Raw genomic sequence first — 24,592 nt, 5'->3', positions numbered from 1 at the left:
CTCAGGTGGTGGGTTTTGCCCTCTGTGAAGAACTGGGTCCATGAAGCTCCTTGTGGACTGAGCTGAGTTCATCACCTATGCTCACACTTCATCTATGCTCACTTCCAGGGAGTGCCAAGTTTACTACTTCACAGCTCAACATGGGATTACCATGATTTCAGACACCATGATAAAACACCTGGTGCAATACTCACACAGTTCCTCTGTAACCAGATCCCCACTTTTCAAAAGAAATGAAGTGATCAAACTTTATTTTTAGCTAATCAAGTGTATCATATGCAGGGAAGAGGTCTGAATTGGATTATTTATTCAAGTAGGTGTATGAAGAGTCTACCCCATACAAAATCAAAGGGAAACAAGAACTTTTTCCTGTGTGCCAAGTGATAAAGGCCATCTAGGTCCCAAAGCTCAACTGCTACCCAGCCATTGTAAAATGGCAGTGGCTTTCCTCTCCAGATTAAAGGAAAGAGAAAACCTGGAGATGATAAGAGAAGGTCAGGTTCCATGTCATGCCAAGCACGGCACAGGCTTGAGAGCAAATCCAGAACACCCTCCAACACCTAGCCAGCAGCCACATCCCAGAAGCAGCACATAAAGCTCGAGCAAAATCAAAGCAAAAGCGGTACAGGTGGGTGGAAATGTGCTTCATTGAAATAAAGCAAACCCTTAGTGCCCATGGCCTAGTCTGGTTCTTTTCCCCCTAAGACAGGGTTTCTTGTAGTTTTGGAGCCTGTCCTGGAACTAACTCTGCACACCAGGCAGGCCTCAAACTCACAGAGATCTGCCTGCCTCTGCCTCCCGAGTGCTGGGGTTAAAGGTGTGAACCACTACCAGCCCCTAGTCTTGTGTTTGAACCCTGACTATCTGTGAGGTCTGTAGTTCTCTTGCCAACAAGAGAGAGGTAAGTCCCACCTAAACTTCGAAGAGGTTTAGCAGCACCACGAAGCACCAAGAAGAGGGAAAGGCAGTTTCACATCAAGTCTCTCATAGTCTCTGCCTTCCCCAGCTTCTACAGGGTGAGCTGCACATTGAGCAATCTATAGAGAGGAGGGTGCGTAACATTACAGTGCCTACTCCTTCCATGACTTAGCGGCTAGTCGCACAGACAGCAGTGTCTACTCCCACAGACTGCAGTACAAGAGGACTCAGTTCAAGAGAACTCTCAAAGCTGGGGCAGGGGTGCCAGCTACCTTGGGTGGTGCTTCGTCAGACCCTCCAGAATCCCAGGACACAGTCGCCTGTCTTCTGGACTCCATCCTCATTCGTTCTTCTTGCTGCACCTTCTCTTCCTCTAGGATTGTGCTGCAGAAACAACACACTGTGTTAAGGGGAGCAGACAGCCAATCACCCACCCCACTCATCTATGGGATACCAGTTAATCTCAGTAAAAGATAGTCACAGAGAAAAGAGCCTATATACACAAGGGAATCAGGTTTCTAACCCTACACAAAAGGATTCTAGAACAGGCATGGTATAAACTGGCAAGAGCACTTAAATAACAGCCAAAATTAAGAAAGAGAGCTGGTAAGAAAAAGACCCTGGTGAGACAAAGGCCGAGCAAGATGAACTGAATACACACTGGGATTTATTCTCTTCAGAACAGGACCCCGAGAGTCCAAGCACCTCTGTATCAAGTAGCTACATGTCTCTAGCAGACTGCATGAAAGCAGATTTCCACATAGCTCCGACTCACCAGCACATGGAGATCAACTTTGCAAGGGGCCAAGATCTCCCGACTAGTTCAGTATAATAGTATACTAACTTTTATATCAAGAAAACAAGGAAAACTGCAACAGTACTTACAGGTGCTTCTAAAACACTGCCTGTTCTAAGCTGGAAATGCCCCCACTTACCACCACCAGACTGCACTGCGGCCTCCCTGGCAATGCGGGCGGTGTCTCAGTCCTGGCTGTGTGCCATCCTGTAAAAGCCTCAGAATGCAGCCCAGGGAGCGTGGCCAGCCCCCCTAACTCCCCACCGCCTCCTTGGGACTTGGTAGGCGGCAAGTCTTTGAAATCTTCGTCTTAACTGTGGCAACAATCAGTTCTTCCCTCCATGCCTGCAACCTGGAGTCCTAATAATGAGGCTCATTCACAGATTCTGGCCCTTGGCAGCCAGATACAGTGAATAACCACCCAGAATTACTCAGGAAATAGTGACATCAGCTGCACAGACTCCTTCTAATCTGGGAATCTGCCTGACTGTTTAAAAAGACATTCCTGCCGGCTAGAGGCTGGAGCCTGCTCTTCTCAGTCACCTCCCAAATCAGGAACAGACAGACAAAATCATTCCATAGCTGGCCTTGAGTCAGCAAGCCATCACTGCACGCTAAAGGTTTTCTCCTCAAAAAAAAAAATGGGACTGCTTTCAAAGAAAAGATTCACTGCCTCTTTAAAAAAGTTTCAGTCATGAGGCCCATCCTTCCTCCAAGAAGACTGATTTCCTTTTGCATCAATTAGGAGGAACAGTGGAACAAACACATACACACCAAGTTACCTTTAAATTTAAAAAGTTCTCAGCAGCACAGGATGCACCTTAGTGGAAGAGCACTTGCCTACAAATGTACAAGGCCCTGGGTTCAATCTTAAGTACTCCCTTCTCTTTACAGGCTATCCTAGAGAGCTCTAAAACCTGAGAAACTTTTTTTAAAGCAGATAAAACTATGACAACTGTTCATCAAGTAATTTCCCCAGCAGTCAATGGCTACCTTGTCCACAAGGATCAGAATACAGTTAATGTTTGAAGTATAAAAGCGCAATCATATCTTGGCAAATTCATCCGCATTCCTATCTCTAAGCCTGCAGTTAACTTTCTCAGGCCTGCTACATAGCCTTTGACATGTTCCTTTAAATGCATTGCCACATGCAGAACATGTGTGACCTCAGCAAGAGCTAGTATGGCTTCGCTGGGCTTCATGAGCTCCCTAGTGGGAATATAGGCAGCTCAACTTAGTTTCCCAGATCACAGCCTACGCAAGGCTAAGAGAGGGTGTGTGTAGGGATGAGTGGAGACCTGTGGACCTATGTAGAGTAGGTCCTTGTCTGAGCAAAGGAGCCCTAACCTGGGCTCACAGCCGATTAGAGACCATTTTCTTGGAGGTGGTCAACGGGATAGAGGCCCAGTTTGAAACCAGAGAGGAGCACATTCTGGTAAGATCTCTAGTCTTGCTCTCTTTCACCAACACCAGATAACAGATCCTGATACGTTATAGCTTAAAAAACAAAAAAGCCCAACAAAATCAAGATAAAAAATTTAACAAAAAAAATTTAAAGTCCTTTTTTCTATTTCTTTTTTTTCTCCCTAAGACAGGGTTTCTCTGTGTTGCTTTGGAGCTAGCCCTGGAACTAGCTCTTGTAGACCAGGCAGGCCTTGAACTCACAGAGATCCGCCAGCCTCTGCCTCCCGAGTGCTGGAATTAAAGGTGTATACTACCACTGTCCAGCTCTTCTACTTCTTGAACCAAACTAAAATATAGGCAGACAACAAGAAGACTAAGTGGGACCTTTCTTCCAAGCAATGGAAAGTTCCCATGGCCTTCTATTTTACATGCTTTATGAAATAGGTTACCTGGTCTACTGTCTACCTACCTGCTGAGACCTCAAATCCCACCAGGCTAGCTCTTCAGTTTATAGTTACTGCCCCCTTTCTCTGAACACCTTGAATGTACTGCCTAAATCTTCCTTTCAGTGTTTAATCATACAGTGTAAGCTTTCTGTGTTAATCCATCATGGGTTAAACCCTTCTGGGCAACTAAAGAGTATCTGCACACTAGTGGAGGCTCCAAAGTGTGATCAACCACGTCAGACTTTTGTCTCCAAGAGTGCAAAGATAGCTGAGAAGCTATTTATTCCATTTTAACATTCACTCTCATACCAGAAATAGCATTTCAAATGCTCCTGAGAATCCATAACTTGTTGTTCAGAGAAGTCAGGAATATAAATAAACCCTAAAGAACTGTTTGACGTTGGGTGGCTAGCCCACAGATGGGGCCCCTACAGAGTTACTTTCTGCAGCTGCTAAGAGTCAAGACAGCAAAGGAGGACGTGTAAGGTCATGGAGGTCAAACTGCAGCATATTTTCCCAAACTCACAATATTTTGAATAGTAATACATTCCACTGAGAAGCTTTTAGCTGCCTAATGTACATGGGCAATGAGCCATGATTCTCCTAGATAGAGGTTTACAAGTTGTTAATTTGCAAATGAATGGAACAAGAAAAGCTGAGACTTGTCACTTAGAAAAGCTGATGATTATGCCTGTTTATTTGTGGGCCACAGACAGGAAAAGAGGAAAGGGGAAAGGAGAATTTTATTTAATATTAAATTTAATTCTTGTTTTCCTCACTTGAGAAAAGTCCAAAGCAGCCAACTCCCTGTCAAGGCCATAGAGACTATAAGAATTGTTCTGACTTTCTTTGGCTTCAGCAATCTTAATTTCACCTTCTGGAGCAATCAAATGGACGGAGAACAATGAAGTGGTCTGCTAGGCCCTTGTTTCCAGGACAAAAAGCCAAATCTCTAGCCAAGGATGTTTCACAAATGGTGAAGGCCACTCAGTCTTGGTGGCTGGGGTACAAATTCCTTGGTTGTCTCAAAGAAAAAAGGCAACAGTGGGGAGCTATTCTCCCTAGCAAGCTGTTCCATCATGCACAATCAAGAGCACCATGATGGGGAAACACAAGACTGAAAGACAAAAACATACAAATAAATCAAAATTGTTTCTATTCTCCTCCTGCCTTAAAGTCACTAGAAAAGAAGGAACTTTTACACCTCCCGTTCACTCTTTTGTGATGCTGGAGCTAGAACCTGAGGCCTTGCATGTGCCATCCTTGGCCCCACTTCATCTTTGTAGTATCTATCCGATGGGTTGCTATGGATTACTGTGGTACAAACTCTTCTCTTTGAAATTATAAAACATTTATTTTTAAAGATAGGAAACACTTTGCTTTATTTAATATGGGGGAAGTTGTTGTTTTTTTTTTTTTTTTAAAAAAAAAGGATTGAACTCTAATCACCAAAACAAAGGGTTGGGATCACAACATTTGCTTTGGATACAAACTCAGTCTGGGTCTGTAGTTATTTAAGTGGGTCTGAAAATACCCAGAGAAAGAGCAGCAGTAAATCCATCGGGAAAGGTTAGAGAGAAGGGCTTGCTCTGGCAAGTTCACAGGAACAGCAGTTCTGAAACATAATCTCATACAGTTACTAAACACTGCCTCACCACAAAGGAATGGAGTTGACCTTTCCACAAACCGGGGGTGTCCTTGCAGGAAACAAGTCTACAGCTTGAGCTAGGCTTATGAGAGCACACACACTGCTCCAGCAGTGCTGGCACCTGGTAACTGACTCTTCTCAGATGACGTAACTTAAACAATGAGAAACAGGGTCTGCTGTTCGCTTGCTGTATAAACCACCTCAATTTTTTTTCTAATTAAAATTCTTTTATTTTATTATTTTTTGTGAATGGGCATGTTGTCTGCATGTATGCCTGTTTACCATGTGTATGCTTGTGGAGGCTAGAAGGGGATGTCAGGTTAATTGGAATTAAGAGTTACAGATGGTTGTGTGGATGCTGAGAATTGAACATGGGTCTTCTTAAAGAGCAGACAGTGTTCTCAGCTGCTGAGCTATCTCTCTATAGCACTATTATTATTTTAAAAAGCTCTTCTAATAACATCTTATATGGCACAGTATCTTTCTGGTTTCAAGTGTGTCTGAAAGTTTTTCTTGGACCCAGATTATTACACTGGAACTCTGAATAGAAGAAACAACTGTGTGGTGGCTCAGAACAGCCAGCAGTGGCAAGGGGCTGACCTTAGTAGCTGGGTAGACCCAGTTTTTCAAGGCAGACAGCTAAAAGGTGGATCTGCGCCCTCTGGGCTTGAAGAACCAGAGTGCTGAATCTGGAACAAACAGCTGATTGAAAATGAAGGAGGAAGCTCAGAAAGAAGGAAGTTGGAAAGTCATGCTCGGTTGCTGAGTAGACATTTTGGCAATATCTCTGACAGAGCCTAGAGCTAGCCATAAACACAGGAACTCCAAGCAGCCCAGGAGGGGCTGAAAGAGCAAGAAAACTGACCTGTGATACTCTCATTCACAGAGAGAGTTGGTAATGTGAGATCAGCCATGGTAATACTTTCTAACACATTCTAAATATCCATAAGAGGAATGTAACTGAATCTAGAATTTCCACAGCCTGTTAGTCATAATGTCCAGGATGTAATTAATCTAGAATAAACATGAAAATGTCACACACACACACACACACACACACATATCCCTTTTGGACACATATGTGGATATGTTGTATATGTGTGTACTCAAACACATGCAAAGGCCAGAAATTGATAGTGAGCATCTTCCTCAGTGACTCCCTACTCTATGGTATGGCAGAGTCTCTTGTTGGTTCAGCTAGTCATCTTATTTGTTCTGGGGAGTCTTGTCTCCCTCTTGTATACTGAGAGAACAAGTAGGCTACTAAACCCACCAATACTTATTTGATTGTGTCTGGGGCTCTAAACTCTGGCACTCACACCATCCCTGTGACCCTGGAGGACCAAATAAAAACCTTCAAAAAATTGAAGGAAGTAGACTCTAAAGAATTCTGAGGTTGGATCCTAACTGCTGGGATTAAAGGCGTGTGCCACCACCACCTGGCCCTAATTAGTCTTATCAATAAAAACTTGGAGTCAGATATCAAGGGTAAAAGCTGAAAGATTAGAAAAGGAAAGCAGCAGCTAGTCACTTCTTACCTCTACAAATTCTCAGACCGAATTGGGGTGGGGAGCTAAGATCACGTCTCTACCTGCCTTATATTCCTGTCTCTACCTCTCTAGTGTTGAGATTAAAGGTATAAGCTTCCCAAGTACTGGAATCAAAGGTGTGAGCCACCAGAACCAGGCTCCAACAGCATAGGGTAGCCTTGAACTCCGGTTCTTCCTGCTTCCTGGTCTGAAAAGACAGTACTTTAGCACCCGCTAACCACGTGATATCAAGGTAGTAGGATAGCTTACACCAATGGCCTCTGATGGCCTCCTAGTTGTAGCCTATGCTCAGGTCAAGTGCCTAACTGCAGTATTTTGTTTGTTTATTTTTTGGAGGGGAAAAGGAGTTGAGACAGGGTTTCTCTTGTACAGTCCTGGCACTGTCCTGGAACTCACTCTGTCGACCAGGCTGGTCTCGAACTCAGAGATCAGCCTGCCTCTGCCTCCTGAGTGCAGGGATTAAAGTGGTGCACCACCACCATCCAAACTAATTACAGTTTTAATCTTTTGGTTTACAAACCATCTGGGACAATGCTTACTCCCTCAGCAAGGGCAGCAATAATGGTTTATGGCACAATGCTAAGGTTAACACAAAGTGGTCAATAACCATCACTTTTTGACGTGACTATGAGATTCATTGCAGAGGCCAAACCCTTGATATCAATACATATGCTCTTTTTGAAGTGCTCAGTGACAGACAGCAGCTCAGAATACACGCTTCCTTACTTAGCGGGTACTTGCTCTTTACAACACAGAATTCCTGGTAAATTGCTCTACATGCCATACGTCTTCTTACTTTGTGTGAACAGGGATTGCTTAGAAATATGTGACAGTTTCCAAAGGTTAAAAACCAGAACAAAACCTAAAAGAAGAACTACTGCCACTACAAATCAAGTTCTGCTCACTGTTAGGAGCAGTGCAGGTGGCATGTTCATTTTGAAAACTGTCAATGTCAACCTGTGTGGAGCACATGTACAGTCCCAAGCTTGAGAGCATACACAACTGACAGCATAGCCTCCTGCTCAAACACTGCTGCATTCATGAGTTACTAGTCTTTCAGCTCCAAACTGAAAAGCACCCCAACTTCCAGTGCCGTGGAAGCACATTCTACTCCTTCAGCCAATAGCCTTTAAGATACCAGCCCACTTGGGCGTGGTCTCTTATAGTTTAAAAAGCAGCAGAACCCTGCGCTTGCTCTCTTGCTTCCAGCTCCCATTTACGCCATAGACTCTGTTCCTGTTTGTGCTCAGAGGATTGTTGTTTAGGATGGCGATCTGTAAGTTTTCCCCTTAAATAAATAACCCTTTTATTATCCATTCTTCTGAACTGGTGTGGGATTGTTTTATCCCACCAGTTCCACCATCAACAAGATGGTCAAATTAAAAATGGCGCATCCACCATTCAAAAACAGGACTCTATATATCAGTGACAATGGCAGGGGGTGAAGGGACAGGATTATGGAATACCACAGATGACCACACAACTAAGCTTGAAGTGAAAAACCTTAAATCTTATGTGCCTATTGATACCCTGAACACAAATGAAGGTTAAAGCAGGCAGAAGCAGTCACTGCTAGAAGAGTAGCAAGGCGGCACTCTGGACTACGAATCTTTGGACACTGGTTCCCAGTCATATTCAACTTGTGAAAATTTACCGAACTGATCATTGTTCAACTCTGTGCTGGTGTGTTTATAGAAGCTATGGTACAAAGCTAGACTGATAGTTTTGCTTGTCTACTGCCCTCATTATCTAGAAAGGACTCGAGGAACTGACTGTGAGCCAAGCACACTCACAGATGCTCTTTATTATGTGGCACAGACACTTCATTCCAAGATGTCATTGCTAGAAAATGCTCATTTTGAGCAGAAGCTCCAAAAGCTATTTATTATGGTTCCTTGGCACAAAAAAAGATTTTCCAATACAAATGTTTAATGCATATTATATCTGCCAGTCACAAAAACAACAACAACAACAAAATGCTGGGGGTTTATGAGAAATTTTACTGAACATGTTAAAATACTGCCATTGAGGAACTGTTCATACCTTATAGAAATGCCAACAGCTAATCTCATTCTGCATCCCCATGGGTTCACACCATGATCATGGAAAAGGACTCAAAGAAAATAGCTTCCTTGGATCTCAGATACCCGTTCAAAAAAATCTGGCCCAGAAACCTTGCTAAGCATTGGCTGACAAGCACCTGCAGGTGCCCTTCTTAGCTCTCACAGTCTCAGGGAATGCACAGGTCAGTTATGAACAATTTACTGATGAATCTGCTCAAAGAGTTGCTTGAAAGTAGTTGAGGGGCTATATTTGGGAAACATTTGACTTCTCAGTGTGGTAATGGGCTACCTGCTTCTTTAATAAAGCTTTGTAATAAAAATGAAACAAACCTCAACAGCAGAACTCATTTAATTATTGTGACACATTGCTCATAAAAACCTAAGCAATAAACTGTATTATAAAGTACATACTATAAACGTTTTATGTTAGTCATAGTACAAATGTTCCAAAGGTGAAGTCCAACTCTATTGCAGATGTGCTCGCTGCGTACAAGATAGCCATGGCTACAGTAGAAGCACGTGTGCACTGTGCTCCTGGTGGGAGGTGAGTATGACGATCCCTGTCCTCAAGGAGCCTCAGTCTAGTAGGAAGGAGACATACTAGACTGTGAGCTCCTCGAGGGCAGGAAAGCGCTCCGTCATCTGTGCCCCATGCCCAGCATCTGAGCAGTGCAGGTGCAGCTGGCTGGAGCAGGGCTAATCCAAGAGCTATGAGGACTTGAAGAACAGAAGGGCCAGGGCCAGAAGGCAAGACAAAACAAAGGGCTCTGCAGGTAGAGAAGGCATTTTATATATATGGAGAATTTGGCTTGAGTGTGAGGAAGGGGTCAAGATATTCTCAGGCCCTAAATGTATCCTTCCAGCTTTTGCCTGGACACAAAAGGTCACAAGAAGCCAGTAGAAGTTGCTTGAGCAGCAGCATCACTTTTCTAGAAAGTCATACTAAACCAGTTAGTGCAATATAGACAAAAAGGAGCCGAGGGTATGAAAGAAGCTGACTTAGAGAACGTACAGCTCTGCTTCTTGGAAAAGTATGATGTCCTGTAGGCAACTTACAGAGGAAATTTGAGACTTGTGAGAAGGCAAGTCAAAAGCTATAGATGGCAGGGGAGGCAGTGACCATGAATGGGCCAGACATGGGGAATAATATAGACAGCACTTAGGAGGTGGGGCAGGGAACTGGCCAGTCTAAGTACAGGAGGTGGAATATCATATCTGTATGGAAAAGAGATGGTGGGTAGTAAGGAGGCAGGAACATCAGGCTGGTAGTCAGCAAAGAAGTGGGTACAGAGAAGGCAATGAATACACGACCAAAAAGAGGGAGATTTCAAGGCCAGGATCTGTCAAGATCGAAGAGGAGTTAAAAAGCAACCAGCCACACTGCTGAGCAAAGCAGCTATAATAGTGAACAGAGACAATGAAACAGTTACTCAGGGTTTAGGTGGAAGGAAACTTAGAAAGGCAATAAAGACCTATTGCAGGGTAAATAACCATACCCAGGGCTATGCACTGAGGGGACCAAGACAGAGGTGTCTTGTGGAATGAAGCCTCACTGCACTAAATGAGTATAGCTGCCACTATCTATTCAGTACAACTATTGAGCTCTCTAGGCTGAGGACACAAATGTGCTTAGCAAATATTGCTCACTGTATAAACTGCCTCCTTCTCCTATGATACCTGACCTCTTTGACATACTCCCACAAGGAATCTCCCTCAACGACTGAACTCCTAAAGGCTTACAGGAGAGGTAAAGAAGGTGTTTAGATTCTGGCCTGTTACAGTTGGAGATGTTTTTGGAAAAAAATACAAGTAAACAATTCAAACTCAGGGAAATCCTCTAAACGTGGGAGAAGGTTACAGCACATATTGAGCCAAAGTGCTATTTGTGTGATCAAGCTGCACATGCCTGCAAATTATATGAAACCACAATCTTATCAAAGGTCTAGCTCTGTCCAAACAGCCTCAACAAACTTCTTATTCAGGTACTTGGTACCCAGTCCTAACGCCAGCACAGAGACACAGAAATGAGTAGGACATGGTGACAACTATCAGGTGAGTCATGCTAGGGACACAGACAAGCCATCAGGTAGTCTTGTAGATGCTTCTTTGAGGTAGTCTCAGCACAAATCTGCTTTTTGTGTGAGCTTCTCAGGGACTGGTAACTCCTAGAAACCTGGTGCCTACCAGTGCTTGGCACAAAATTCCCGAACAAATAATAGATGTTTTAAATACAACAGCAGAAGTTCTCAAAGGTGCCAAAGTAAGGGCTCTCTCTTTGGGTGATGGGGTTGATGAGGGCGGTTTATTGGGTGAGGGAACATCTCAGCTAGATTCTGAAGACTCACCAGGAACAACTCATCAACTAGCAAAGGGAGATCAAGAATACAGCATGTGAAAAGGTCACGAGCCACACCAAGAGAATTATCAGTCAGGTGCAGTTGGTGCACAAAGTGAGACTGGAGATACAAGCTGGGTCAAAATAATGACAGGCCTGAAAGCCCTAAGTCAGAAGCTAGGGGAAAGAAGTGAATCATAATCAGAACTTTAGTAAGAACTGAAGATCTAATTCACAAATAGCTCTAACAAGACATACAAATCAAAATTCAAAGTATCTGTGTCCAGAAGAAGCAGTTCCACCTTAGATATGCTGACAACCATCTCAGAGCTATAACTGCAGAGGAGGAGAAGCAGCAAACCTGCCCCCGCCCCAGGCCCTCGATGCCCCACTCCTACCTGAGCTGAGCTTTAAGTTCAGTAAACCTGGGCCGCCTGCTGGGGTCATAGGCCCAGCATTTCGTCATAAGGCTGTAGAGGGTGGGAGGACAATTTGGAGGCATTGGTAATCGTTCCCCATTTTCAATTCGACCGATCACATCATTATTCTTCACTCCTTGAAAAGGCTTCACGCCATGCATCAGTATCTCCCACATACACACACCTGCGGAGTGGGAACGAAAACAGTGCAGTGAGCTCAGCACCCAAAGAGAAAGGCCCAGGCTACAGGGACCAGATAGGCAGCTGGCAGATCTGGGCAACTCGCCTAAAAGATGGTGGCATTCAGTCAGTGCCCAAACACAGGAAGATAGCAACAGCTAGTTCATATGATATGAAGAACAACATAAGAGTCAGAACTTTCTCAGTGGCTTATTTCTGAAAACTCTGAATTAGCAAGTAGTCCACCAGCTAATGTAATATGTTCCCAGCTTTACCAGTGCAAAACAAAACAAAAATCAAATCCCCAGTGATTTTTAGTTGCCCCACTACCAACTTAGGACTGTGTTAATTTGTTAAAGTCTTGAGCTCAAGAAAACTTAGATTCCTCACCAAGGTGCAAATGGGCATTATCATCTTGTTTAGATAACATCATCTTATCTAAAGACTAACCCAGGCCGCACACAAGAGCTAGTTCCGGGACAGGCTCCAAAGCTACACTACAGAGAAACCCTGTCTCGAAAAACAAAAACAAAAGACTATGACTGGACCTCAGAAGGTGCACCCACTCTAATCCTGGGAATCAAGGATCTGTTCATCATCTTCTTATTCACCAAAGAATTTATCTTCCAAACAAATGAAAACCCTAACAGCACTGACACTACAGTGGTGACAGGAAATAGCGGAACAATACAGGGGAACGATGTGCAGGCTTTTTCTCAGCATCCCACCAATGCCAGTCTGTATTCTAGCCCTTCTGAGTTCTTGTACCTTCTGGATAGGCCAGTTCTAAGGAGCCTTCCCTGCGTCTCACCTAGGGAAGTTACAGTTCCTTTACTTCTACTCTTAAGCACATGTTTACAAATGATGCCCTAGGAAGAAAGTATAGACTGGCAGAGTGAAGTTGGACTCTATGGAGGCAAGTGACATGTGTTCATTGGAACCGGATTCTGAAATTGACCCCAAATTTAGTTCACAGAACTAAAGTCCTAAAGAATACCTGACAAAAATAACATGTGCTACAGAGCTGTTCCTCACTGGGAACCAGGACAGTATTATCAGTAAGTTCCAGGAGAGCCAGGGAAAACAAAACTTGAAAATACAAACCAACCAAACAAACAAACAAAAAACAACAAAAAAATCCAATCTATGATGCCACTGATTATTAGAAATAGTAAACACTACTATTTTATATGACGAAATGGGAAAATACTGCCACTGTAGATATGCAATAATCTTTTCTTACTATTTAGAATTTATTCTTACCAAAAGAACTCTTTTAAAACGATCATACACGGAAAGTAACAATACAACTCAAACTGACAAAGTTCACATGAAGATAAAAAGTACAGCTGCATTAAAAACTGTCCTGATGTGTATATATTCCACACTTTCTTCATCCATTCTTCCATTGAAGGACATCTAGGTTGTTTCCAGGTTCTGGCTATTACAAATAATGCTGCTATGAACATAGTTGAACAAATGCCCTTGTCATATGATCGGGCATCTCTTGGGTATATTCCCAAGAGTGGCATTGCTGGATCCAGGGGTAGGTTGATCCCTAATTTCCTGAGAAACAGCCACACTGCTTTCCAAAGTGGTTGCACAAGTTTGCATTCCCACCAGCAATGGATGAGTGTACCCCTTCCTCCACAACCTCTCCAGCAAAGGCTATCATTGGTGTACTACTCAGCGGTAAAAAACAATGACTTCTCGAATTTTGCATGCAAATGGATGGAAATAGAAAATACTATCCTGAGTGAGGTAACCCAGACCCAAAAAGATGAACATGGGATGTACTCACTCATAATTGGGTTCTAGCCATAAATAAAGGTCAGTGAGTCTATAATTTGATATCCTAAAGAAGCTAAATAAGAAGGTGAACCCAAAGAAAAACATATAGCTATCCTCCTGGTTATGGGAAATAGACAAGATTGCCGGCCAAAAAATTGGGATCTTGGGGGTGGGGTGGGAGGGGGGTAAGGGGAGATGGGGAGAGAAAAGTGAGAAGGGTAGGATGGGGAGAACTTTGGGGAAACGGGATGATTGGGATAAAGGAAGGTGGGATAGGGGAGCAGGGAAGCACATATCTTAATTAAGGGAGGCATCTTAGGGTTGGCAAGAGACTTGGACCTAGAGGGGCTCCCAGGTGCCCAAGGCGAGGTCCCCAGTTAGTTCCTGGGGCAGCTGAGGATAGGGAACCTGAAATGACCCTCTCCTATAGCCATACTGATGAATATCTTGCATATCACCATAGAACCTTCATCTGGCGATGGATGGAGATAGAGACAGAGACCCACACTGGAACACCAGACTGAGCTCCCAATGTCCCAATGAGTAGCAGAAGGAGGGAGAACATGAGCAAAGAAGTCAGGACCACGAGGGGTGCACCCACCCACTGAGACAGTGGGGCTGATCTATTGGGAGTTCACCAAGGCCAGCTGGACTGTGACTGAAAAAGCATGGGATAAAACCGGACTCTCTGAATATGGCGAACAATGAGGGCTGCTGAGAAGCCAAGGACAATGGCACGGGGTTTTGATCCTACTTCATGTTCTGGCTTTGTGGGAGCCTAGCCAGTTTGGATGTTCACCTTCCTAGACCAGGATGGAGGGGGGAGGACTTTGGACTTTCCACAGGGCAGGGAACCCTGACTGCTCTTCAGACTGGAGAGGGAGGGGGAGAGACGTGGGGGGAGGGGGAGAGGAGTGGGAGGAGGGGGAGAGGAGTGGGAGGCTGGGAGGAGGCAGCAATTTTTTTCTTTTTCAAAAAAAAATAAAAAATTAAAAAAAAGAAACAAAACAAAGATAAAAACTGTCTTGATGAATACCAACTCTAAAATCTCAAGATATTCCAAAAATGCTACAATGTGCAGAAATGGACATTTAGAATAGGAAGCACAGGGTCCTCTGAGAAGATGAGCATCTTGCCTTGTGCTTTGGACAGCCAAATACAATTTGCACCTGCACTGAATGGACCCAGAGCCTTGCTAACCCTGCCAAAGAAGTAAATGGATTAAAATAAACAGCATTTAGACAGAAGCTAAAGTAAAAATGCTTATTTGATATCTATGAAGTTAATTTTACTTATATAAGTTAAATAAACTTAATTGTATTTCTCTTCCAGAGCAGTTTCAAACTTTATAGAGATAATTTCTCAAGACTACCCACAAGAGCCACAGATGAGTATCAATGATAAAAGGAAAAGCAGAGTACAGAGAGACACCTGCTTTGCTAAGTTTCCTGAAAAGGGGGACATTTTAAATTAGATGGGGTCCAGCTAGAGAAGAGAATGTAAGAATCAGGCATCCCAAGCAGAAAGACCAACTTCAGGAAAGACAGTTCTGGAGACAGTAAAAAGAGTCAGTCAGTTTACAATCACAGAAAGTGTGTAAGCAGATCACACTTTCAACACAATATAGGCCACAGAGTAAGCAGGGAGGGGTATGTTTGAATGCCAAGTCAGAGGAGATGAAGTGCCAGCTCCCAAGCCTGGAGACAGACAGTTTCAGAACAAGAGAAAGAAGTACAGATGTTCTGGGCCAGCAGTTTCTCCCAGAGCCAGAACAACCTACAAGTTGGGGACAGAGGAAGAGTATGAGAGAACAGTAAGCGGAACACAGGCAGCTGTCCCTTCTGGGACAGATGAGAGACTACACTGGTCACAGAGGACATTGTAGCAGTGTCTAACAAGAGATGCTCATCTTAAGAGATGATGCTAGCTTTATTTTGCATAATATAGCAAAGTTGTTTTTTTTTTTTTTTTAAATACTCACCAAACATCCACACGTCACTAGCTGAGGTAAAACGTCGAAAATTGATTGACTCTGGAGCCATCCACTTAATAGGCAATTTTCCTTTGGAAGCTAGAAGATTAATTTTAGAAAATGAATTTTCTTTGTTAGCTGCTTGAGTACCTAAGAAAACTGGCCAAGATTTTTAGCATCACAATAAAAAGCATCAGTTCTGACACACAGGCATCCACTTCTTTGGAAGAATGACACATTTACTTGGTGCTTTGAGAGTTGAGAAGTGGCTAGCTTGGGGTAGGGACAGAAAATTTGGATGCCTTTCCCTTCTTCATTTCAGGAAGAATCTGTGAGTGGTGGTAACAACATACAGCACATTACACAGGGCTTCATATTATACTGGAGCACATGCACCTGTAGTTGGGACCCTTGCTCTACAAATGCCCCATGTAAGAACATACATTCCACTCCTGCTGGCAAGTTATGTTCTAAGCTGGCCCAGATACAGAACTTGCTCCCAGAAAATACATAAACACATCACGTAGAGACTAAACCTTAAATCCTAAAATGTATCATTCTTTATAAACAGGGCTTAAACCCACTGACTGGGGTTCCGCTACTAACAGAAGCCGGAGCTATGCTCTACCTCCTAACCAACTCCTCTGGCTTAGAATGACTTTGGATGGAAATGTACAGCCCAGGAAAGCACAAAAGTTTTCCTGCCTTGTACATGCCCCCAAACGACTTCAAAATCATTGGTAGCATGTGTACAAACCTCTGCTTAATTCCAGATCTTAAAGGGTTACTGTGTTATTTCTTCTAAATTTTATAGCTACATGCCTTATAACTAAGCCATAGGCTGTTCTGAGTTATTTTGAAGTGAGGTCTGGGTTAAGATTGTCCAAGCACCACTGTCTGACAAGGCCATCCTTCCTCTACTAAACTGGCCTTGGACTTCAGGAAAACACATTGTGGCACACCGTGCATTAAAATCTTGATGTGCTTGTGTATACCTATTCTACCATTTTGGTAGACTGAAGGGCAAGGAGTTTGAGACCAGTCCAGGTTACAATAATGAGACCCTGTCAAAAAAACCAACACTCCCCTTAACAAAACTCAAATAATACAGATTCATAGCCTATTTCCCAGCTGTTGCCCCAGATTCTCACCTTTATAGTAAGTACTATCTTCCATATATCGGGATAATCCAAAGTCTCCTAATTTTACACAATCATTTGAGGATACCAGAACATTCCGAGCAGCAATGTCCCTGATAAAGGAAAATTGGGGACAGTAAGCACAACAACAACAAAAATCTCATCAACTTATAATTATTACATACAGATATACAGGCAGGTATTTTGAAGGACAGCTTATACACAAGATGAAGAGATACATAGATCATTTAATTTCATATGTATTCCTCTAGAGGATATTTACAAGAATGAGTTGATGATCCTTACGAATAATGGCAAAATACTTTCTCAAACACTGAAAACACTTATCGCCTTGATAAACTCACACAGTAATGACATTATACTGACAAGCAGTGGATACACAGTCAGCATAACAGGAGATCTTCATAAACAAATCCCCGTACAAAAAGTGTTCTGTACAACTTTTATGATGCAGTCTGCTATAATATTGGACATCAAAACAGTAACTCTACTGTGATCCTTACGGAACACATTATAGAAACTTTCACTTGTATTCCAACCCAAAGCTGCAAATTCTAAGTAACATTCTGAAGAATGACAAGTGCCTCACAACATGTAAATATTCTGCAGTCTCAGGTCTGCTTTGGGGCTACTTCCACATATTTATTGTTCTGTAAGTTCAGGCTGTGGATTATGTTTGGAGAATGAACATATATCTTGAAAGCATCATACAAGAAAGGAGAAACAGTGAGCACTCGCAGGGGTACACTGAGACATTCTCACTGCAGTCTAGCCTGGCTTCAAATCCATTTATCAGCCTCTCAGGTGCTAGAATTAATGGTATGCACCACCATGACTTTCTAATGACTGAACACTAGGTTCAAATGATACACAAGCATCTTGTACAGAGTGCAAAGTAAGTTCCTTCTTTGTTTCTCACTGTTAACTGTTTGTTACTGAAATGGCCCCCTGGCAGATATGTTTGAACACCTGGTTCCCAGCTGATGGGAACTGCTTTGGGAGTTTGTGGAACTAACTGGCAGATCACTGCGGCAGACCTTGGTCAGCTGGTTCTAGGTTAGTTCCTGACACTACATACAGAGTGGCTTTTACTGCGATTCATTCCACACAATGGCCAAGATCCGCTTGAACCAAAATAAATCCTTCCTTCCTGAAGCTGTTTCTGTCAGGGATAAGAAAAGTGAATACACTCTAGAACTGCTCACCCCAATCAGTAGGCAGTGCAGCAGCTTCATGAATGCCTTACCTGTGAACAAATCTTTTACTCTCCAGATACGCAAGTGCCGTACTAAGCTGATAGGCATATAGGATCAAAGATGCCAGATCCAAGCTGTATTTCCTTACTTGCAAAAATGACCTCAGCTTTTGAAACAATGGTCAAGACAAAAGAGAAGTAATTAGAAATACAGAATAGATATTAAGAGCACAAAAGATAGACACAACACTATGAAGGTCCCCAAATGATTTTTTTTTTAATGAAACACAGTCTCATTAACACACCTAGATGGGAAAGATGCTATGTAATCCTGGCAGGCCTGGAATTCTATGTGTAAACCTGGCTGGCCTTAAACTCACAGAGATCCTCCTGCCTCTGCCACCCGAGTCAGAGTAAAGGCATGTAACAACATGCCCACCTTTCTAAATGGATTTTAAATTGTATTATATTTTAGTTCTTCTTTGATAAAGATAAAACAATATTTTTCATTTGAAATCCCTTTAAAATTTAGAATCTTTATGACTACAGACAAATTTCTAAAACATGTAAAAGATGGGCCCGAAGGGGGAAAAAAAAAGTGAGCTATAAAGTATTGCTAAACAGTAATAGGCAGAGAACAGTCACTATTGCAATCACAGAACATCCATCTACCCCACTGCATCTTGCTGAGCTTCAGGGAGTGTTTTAGGGTAAGACAGGAGGAGGAGTACATTTTCTTTCCTCGCCCATGTTTTAATACCTACAATGGAGACACACTGGATTTTTCTCCCACTGGGCTTACCAATCTTATCACTTATACCATTCATTCAGCTAGACACTAATACAAAATTTTATCAACACCCAAATTTCTAAAAAAAAAAAAATAGTAAATAAAAGGGAAGCATTTAGCACCAGCATTTAGCAAACTCCTCAAAAGCAAAAGTGAGGGAAAGGGGAAAAAAAAGAAAAACTAACTAAACCCATCCATTACCCTCCATTTGATTTGAAAAGGCAGAGAGAAGGGAAGAGGATGATGTAAAATGAATACTAGTTACCTCCCTGCTCAGTTAAGAGTTTGACTCAGGGGCTGGACGGATGGTTCAGAGGTTAAAAACACTGGCTGCTCTTCCAGAGGCCTTGAATTCAATTCCCAGCAACCACATGGCAGCTCACAACCATCTATCATGAGATCTAGTGTCCTCTTTAGGTATATAGGCAGAACATAATATACATAATAAATCAATCTTGAAAGAGGGAGGGAAAGAGGGGAGAGAGAGAAAGGAAGAGAGAGAGATTGAGAGAGAGAAAGAGTTTGACTCAGGAAGGTGGCAGTGGCACATGCCTTTAATCCCAGCGTTTAGGAGGCAGAGGCAGACAGATCACTGTGAGTTCGAGGCCAGCCTGGTCTACAAAACAAGTTCCAGGACAGCCAGGGCTCCACAAAGAAACCCTGTCCTGAAAAACAAAACCAAACCAACCAACAAATTAATTAAAAAACAAAACAAAACAAAAAAAAAAAAACAAAACAGAGTCAGACTCAGTAACCTGAGTGGAGCTCAGCATCTGAAGATCTGCTTTTCTAGCAAGCTTCTATCACACCTTTTTCTAGGTGGAGGTGATGACTGATTAGTTTCCAAGTTTTTGGAGAATATCAAACAGGGCCAATGATTCTCTGTTACTCATTGTTTGTTACTCACAGGTGTCAAAGAAACTGAGTCATAGGTTAGTCTGAAAGACTTGAAATGAATTCTCAAAAGGATTAAGAAGCTGTTTAGATTTAGCACTGTTTCTTTCACCTTCAAGTCATGAAGCTAGTTCTTTAGAAAAACTACCTGGTTATCTGCTGTCATCTGTTCCAATAACACACCTAGATGGGAAAGAAACTGCTGAGGAGGGAACTGTCTGGGAATGCAATGGTTAAGATTTTATCTCATTTTATGCTAAAGAAGGGGCCTATATTGTCCAGAAGGCTTCAAATTTCTAGGGTAAAGGAACCAACCCTCTTCAAACTCACAAGAAGAGGTGACTACAGATGTGTTCCACCAGGCCCAGTTCAATGAAGAAGACATTTATACCACAGCTTCTGAATAAAAAGCACACATAATTCTCAACAATGTAACCTGTGTATTTGTGTTATGCAGGTGAGGGATATCACACAGCAGGTACAAGGCTGTTGCCACCATGGCTAGACAGTCTGGGATCTTGGTACCTCTCCAAGCGTGCACAACTCCATGATTATCCAGACGGGGTTCTCTGTAATGACTCCAATCAGCTTCACGATGTGAGGATGGTCGAACTGACGCATTGTTACTGGGGGAAAGTGGTCTTCAGTTAATCTCCTGAAGCCTTTTCAGGTTCTTTTTTTTTTGTGGGGGGAGGGGGGGGTTTCGAGACAGGGTTTCTCTGTGGTTTTGGAGCCTGTCCTGGAACTAGCTCTTGTAGACCAGGCTGGTCTCGAACTCACAGAGATCCGCCTGCCTCTGCCTCCCAAGTGCTGGGATTAAAGGCGTGTGCCACCACGCCGGGCTTCAGGTTCTTTACATTACCTCACTTTACACACAAGGCTGAATCGTTAAAAACTTTGTGCTCAATGTCACAGGTCAATCTTGATTGTATGTGAGTAAATTTGGCAGAAAAAAAGGCACATGGCACTATCAGGGCACAAGATAAAACCCATTCTGGGGAGAAAATAAGGTGAAAAGGGGAGTTCAAGAGTTATACCCAAAAGGCAACAACAGGGACTTCTAAATCTTGAACATAAATAGCTCTAGCACCTGCCACTGTGGTCTTGTTTGCCAGAGTATATATAAATGGATGATCTCAGGTCCCTAAAGAGAACCATTCCCACATAGCAGTGAGGAACTGTGTGAAAGAGAAACACTAGATGGTATCTGGCTTTCATGTTCTACTGTTGCCCAGTACTTTTGTCAGGAGGGACCCATGCCAAGTGATGTCCACAGAAGTCATCGGGCTTGACCACCTGACTGAGTCCAAGGAGACCCAGAATGTACTGCATACACATATACCTATGTATAGCACATAACCATTCAAAATTTTTACAGCTATCTAGCATCCTAACAAAAGCTAACCTTAAGAGTTACAGAACCTAAAAGTCCAAGTAGTTAAAGGCAACCAGTTCAGTGGCCATAGAAACATAAGACTTTAGACTGCTAAAAAAAACAAAACAAAACAAAAAATAAAACAAAAGGATGTCAAGCAAGGAAATACTGTAACATCAAAAGTATCCATCTCTGAGTGAGCATGCTCACATGAATGCAGCTACCCATTAAGGCCAGAAGAGGAAGTCAGATTCTCTGGAACTGGATTTACAGGTAATTGTAAACCACCTGATGTTGGTGTTGGAAACTAAATCCTTATAATCCCTTTATAAGAACATGTACTTAACTGCTAAGCCATCTCTCCAGCTCCTGCTTGTTTCGTTGGAGAATAGAAACCCAAAATACATCATTAAATTCTGTATTGTTAAATTCAGGTCACTGCTTAATCACTCTGTTATATTGTGATAATCTCCAGGAACCCAGGGTATCTGCTGTAACCTAACCTCTGGTTTTACATAATCATCACACACAGTTTTCATGATTTTTTTTTAATATTTATTTACTTATTATGTATACAATATTCTGTCTGTGTGTATGCCTGCAGGCCAGAAGAGGGCACCAGACCCCATTACAGATGGTTGTGAGCCACCATGTGGTTGCTGGGAATTGAACTCGGGACCTTTGGAAGAACAGGCAATACTCTTAACCTCTGAGCCATCTCTCCAGCCCATGATTTTTATTTCATTTGAAATAATTAGTGCAGATAATACAGAGCACAGAATGAGGAGGTGAGGAGGGTCTTGAAGTCATATGGAAACTGTCACACTACACTAGAATTCCCAGGTTAAGTTTAGCGTGTCATAGATGCCTGCAGTAGATGAAGAACTAAGGGCTGCCACCTGCTTGTCAAGTAAACTCATTGCAACCTTGCCTTTCTGTGCAGTCCTTTATGTATCTGTGTTTCTGCAGCACTGAAGAGTTGAGATGGAAGCTACATTGTTATCAACGTTGAAATCTTTACTATCTGGCTCACAACCAAAGTTGTTGAGATGGCCTAGACATATTCTTCAATTCTAGGCCATCTTGCCCATCTTACTTATAGCCTGGGAGAGTCATCTACACTGTACCTGTCACAGTCCCCAAGGAAGTAGTGAGCAACCTTGTCAACAGAAAGTCTTAATCTAACCTGGCTATTTCTTTTTTTTTTCTTTTTTTTTTTTTTGATTTTTCGAGACAGGGTTTCTCCGTAGCTTTTGGTTCCTGTCCTGGAACTAGCTCTTGTAGACCAGGCTGGCCTCGAACTCCCAGAGATCCGCCTGCCTCTGCCTCCCGAGTGCTGGGATTAAAGGCGTGCGCCACCATCGCCCGGCTAACCTGGCTATTTCTATAGAAATATACAGCTGAGTTCTGCAGTGGTGTTCTCCAAAATCACAGCACATCACCTGCTTAGATATATGCACTTGTGAAAAAGAGACAATGCATAAAACCCTCTCCAAGGTAAGGCAGGCAGGAAGCTAGGTCTGAAGACTAGCTGGTCTGTCATTCTGTGGCTTAGGTACATGAGATAAAAGCCATTGGCCAGGTCCCTTTTTATTCTCAAATCAGGGATTGAAGAATATGTCTAAAGATACAGTTAACAGATAATATTACAGTGTGAATTACTCTGTGGTGACTGACAAGATGGCCAGGTGGCACGAAATGTAAAGTGGAAGAGATCCATCCAATGTTTGTGTACTGACCATCACTGAAGTTCTGTCCTGTGCTGATTGCCTTCCCCAGGCCAAGTCCTACAATGGTCCCTGTGCAGAGTGATGAGTATATGGCCCTTTCCCCCACAGAGTTTAAAGTCTAGAGGGAGAGACAGATAATAAGCACATGTGATCATTGTATGTATATTTAATCATGAACTCTGAGGAGCAGAATGTGGTCCTATGGGTGACAGTAGCAGGCAGGAGGCAGGGACTTGAAGGATAAGATGCAGAAACCCTAAGAGAAGAGCTTGATATGGACATGCTAGATAAGATCCTACTTCCCACCACTGTTCTTTCAGGAGAGAAGGCCCATAATGCATAGCTCATCTGAGACAGCCTTACAACTGGGATGTAACACACCTAGGCCAGAGGGCTGAGGGTGGTAGGGAGAATCAATTCTTTATAAATTTCACTCAGGAGGCTGTCATAGGAAGCCTCTCCTGGGGTTTTGGTCTGACTCTGTAGGGCAGGAAGCTAGTCATGATCCTGACTCATCTATAGCTTATGGGCTCTATCAGGACAGAACTGTGTTGTCTTGGTTACCTCTGTACTCATGGTGCCTGGCAAGATCTGGGCTAGAGTGATTTATGCGCAAGTACCAACTCCAAGATGCTAAATGCTATAGGAAGCAAATAAAAAGCATGTACCACCTTCCTCTACATGTAAATATGTCTGCCTGTGGAAACTTGACAAATCTGGACATTAATCAGCAAGGTGAGTAATGATGCCTTATAAAGTGAAAGCAACTTTCTTGCAAAGACAGCTGGATTCAGGAAAAAAGTCAGAAGGAGTTGCACAAAAGTTTCAAAGAACTTACAGGCTTCTTGAAGGAACTTCTCTCTCACGCTGTCCGAAGTACAGTTTTTACATGTTTTGATTGCAACAGCCAAAGCTGGATTCTCCTGTGTCAGGGAAATTATAGAATCATACATACATGCAAAAAGTTCTCTGTATTAGTCAACACACACACACACACACACACACACACACTTGCTTTGTAACTGTGGATTTATGATCAGAAAGAACTAGAACTATAAAATGAGTGAGTTAAAAAATATTCTGTATTTTTAACTGAAAAAAATTCTAGAGTAAAATGGACATGCATTTGAAAAGCCACAGGTAAGTCACTTATGTATGTACCAGTGAAAAACAGATGCAAGGGTCCCTGCTTTGGGTCAGCTGGCATTCCAGTGTGAAACACCAAAGATAAAGTCAGTCATTTCACAATGTGTTAGAAATGCATTTTAGCAGAAAGGAATAGATCAGGCAAAACATGGGGGACAAAGTGGTGGCAGCTGTACAAGGAACACTTCACTAAACAGATGAAAGGAAGACAAAGATCCTGAGAAGATGGAGCTAGTCATACCGAGGGGAAGTTACATGTTATTAAAGGAATGGTGAACATGCAGTTCAAGGGAATTGGGGATGGGGGCAGTGTACCAAAGGCTTCAGCAGCAGAGTGTGTGTAAGTGTAGAAACACAGACAGGGAGCTAGACGGAGGGGTGGGATAGGAGAGTGAGCCTCAAATGAGTAGCACTCTTGCAGCAGCCTCTCCAGTGCCCAGAATGTAAGCAGAGTGTATAAGCAGGAGCCACTGTGCATAACTGAACCTGTGGTTCTGATCATTTGCGTTTGGAAGGGGCACTCTGGCTCCATCTGCTGCTGAGAGATGATACAGAAGGTGAGGTGAGGCATGGAGAGTGATGTGAAAGGCTATTGGTGGAATGGACAGTGGGCAGCAGTGGAGGTGGGAGGAGGACTGGGCATTTGGATTTTTTCCCTCAAAGTTGGGCAAAAGTGGCCCTTGTAGTGACAGGAAAGAGTGAATTCAGGTTTTGACCAGAGAAACTAATAATGTGGAAGGAAAAATCAGAAGTTAATGGTTTCTAAAAGTGATAAGCTGG

The 24,592-nt window shown here is 42.9% G+C and overlaps 1 protein-coding gene across 10 annotated transcripts in view; it reads right to left on the bottom strand.

The window, feature by feature from the left end:
* Positions 1-24,592, bottom strand: part of Ptk2 (protein tyrosine kinase 2) — a 220,945-nt gene that overhangs the window by 40,595 nt on the left and 155,758 nt on the right. For all 10 annotated transcript variants that reach the window (XM_041672227.1, XM_041672218.1, XM_041672219.1 and 7 more), the window contains 7 exons: positions 23,505-23,589; positions 20,087-20,187; positions 17,929-18,044; positions 16,674-16,774; positions 15,532-15,621; positions 11,559-11,763; positions 1,191-1,302 (listed from right to left, as the gene is read on the bottom strand). In XM_041672227.1, the coding sequence (XP_041528161.1) occupies positions 1,191-1,302; positions 11,559-11,763; positions 15,532-15,621; positions 16,674-16,774; positions 17,929-18,044; positions 20,087-20,187; positions 23,505-23,589 (810 nt within the window). The remainder of the gene's footprint in view (positions 1-1,190; positions 1,303-11,558; positions 11,764-15,531; positions 15,622-16,673; positions 16,775-17,928; positions 18,045-20,086; positions 20,188-23,504; positions 23,590-24,592) is intronic.

The sequence above is a fragment of the Microtus oregoni genome, unplaced genomic scaffold (assembly GCF_018167655.1).
Source record: "Microtus oregoni isolate MIOR12 unplaced genomic scaffold, Mior012 000022F_ref0000154, whole genome shotgun sequence".
Taxonomy (NCBI): Eukaryota; Metazoa; Chordata; class Mammalia; order Rodentia; family Cricetidae; genus Microtus; species Microtus oregoni.
Note: the sequence above shows the minus strand (reverse complement) of the source record. Positions and strands in the feature narration are given on the sequence as shown.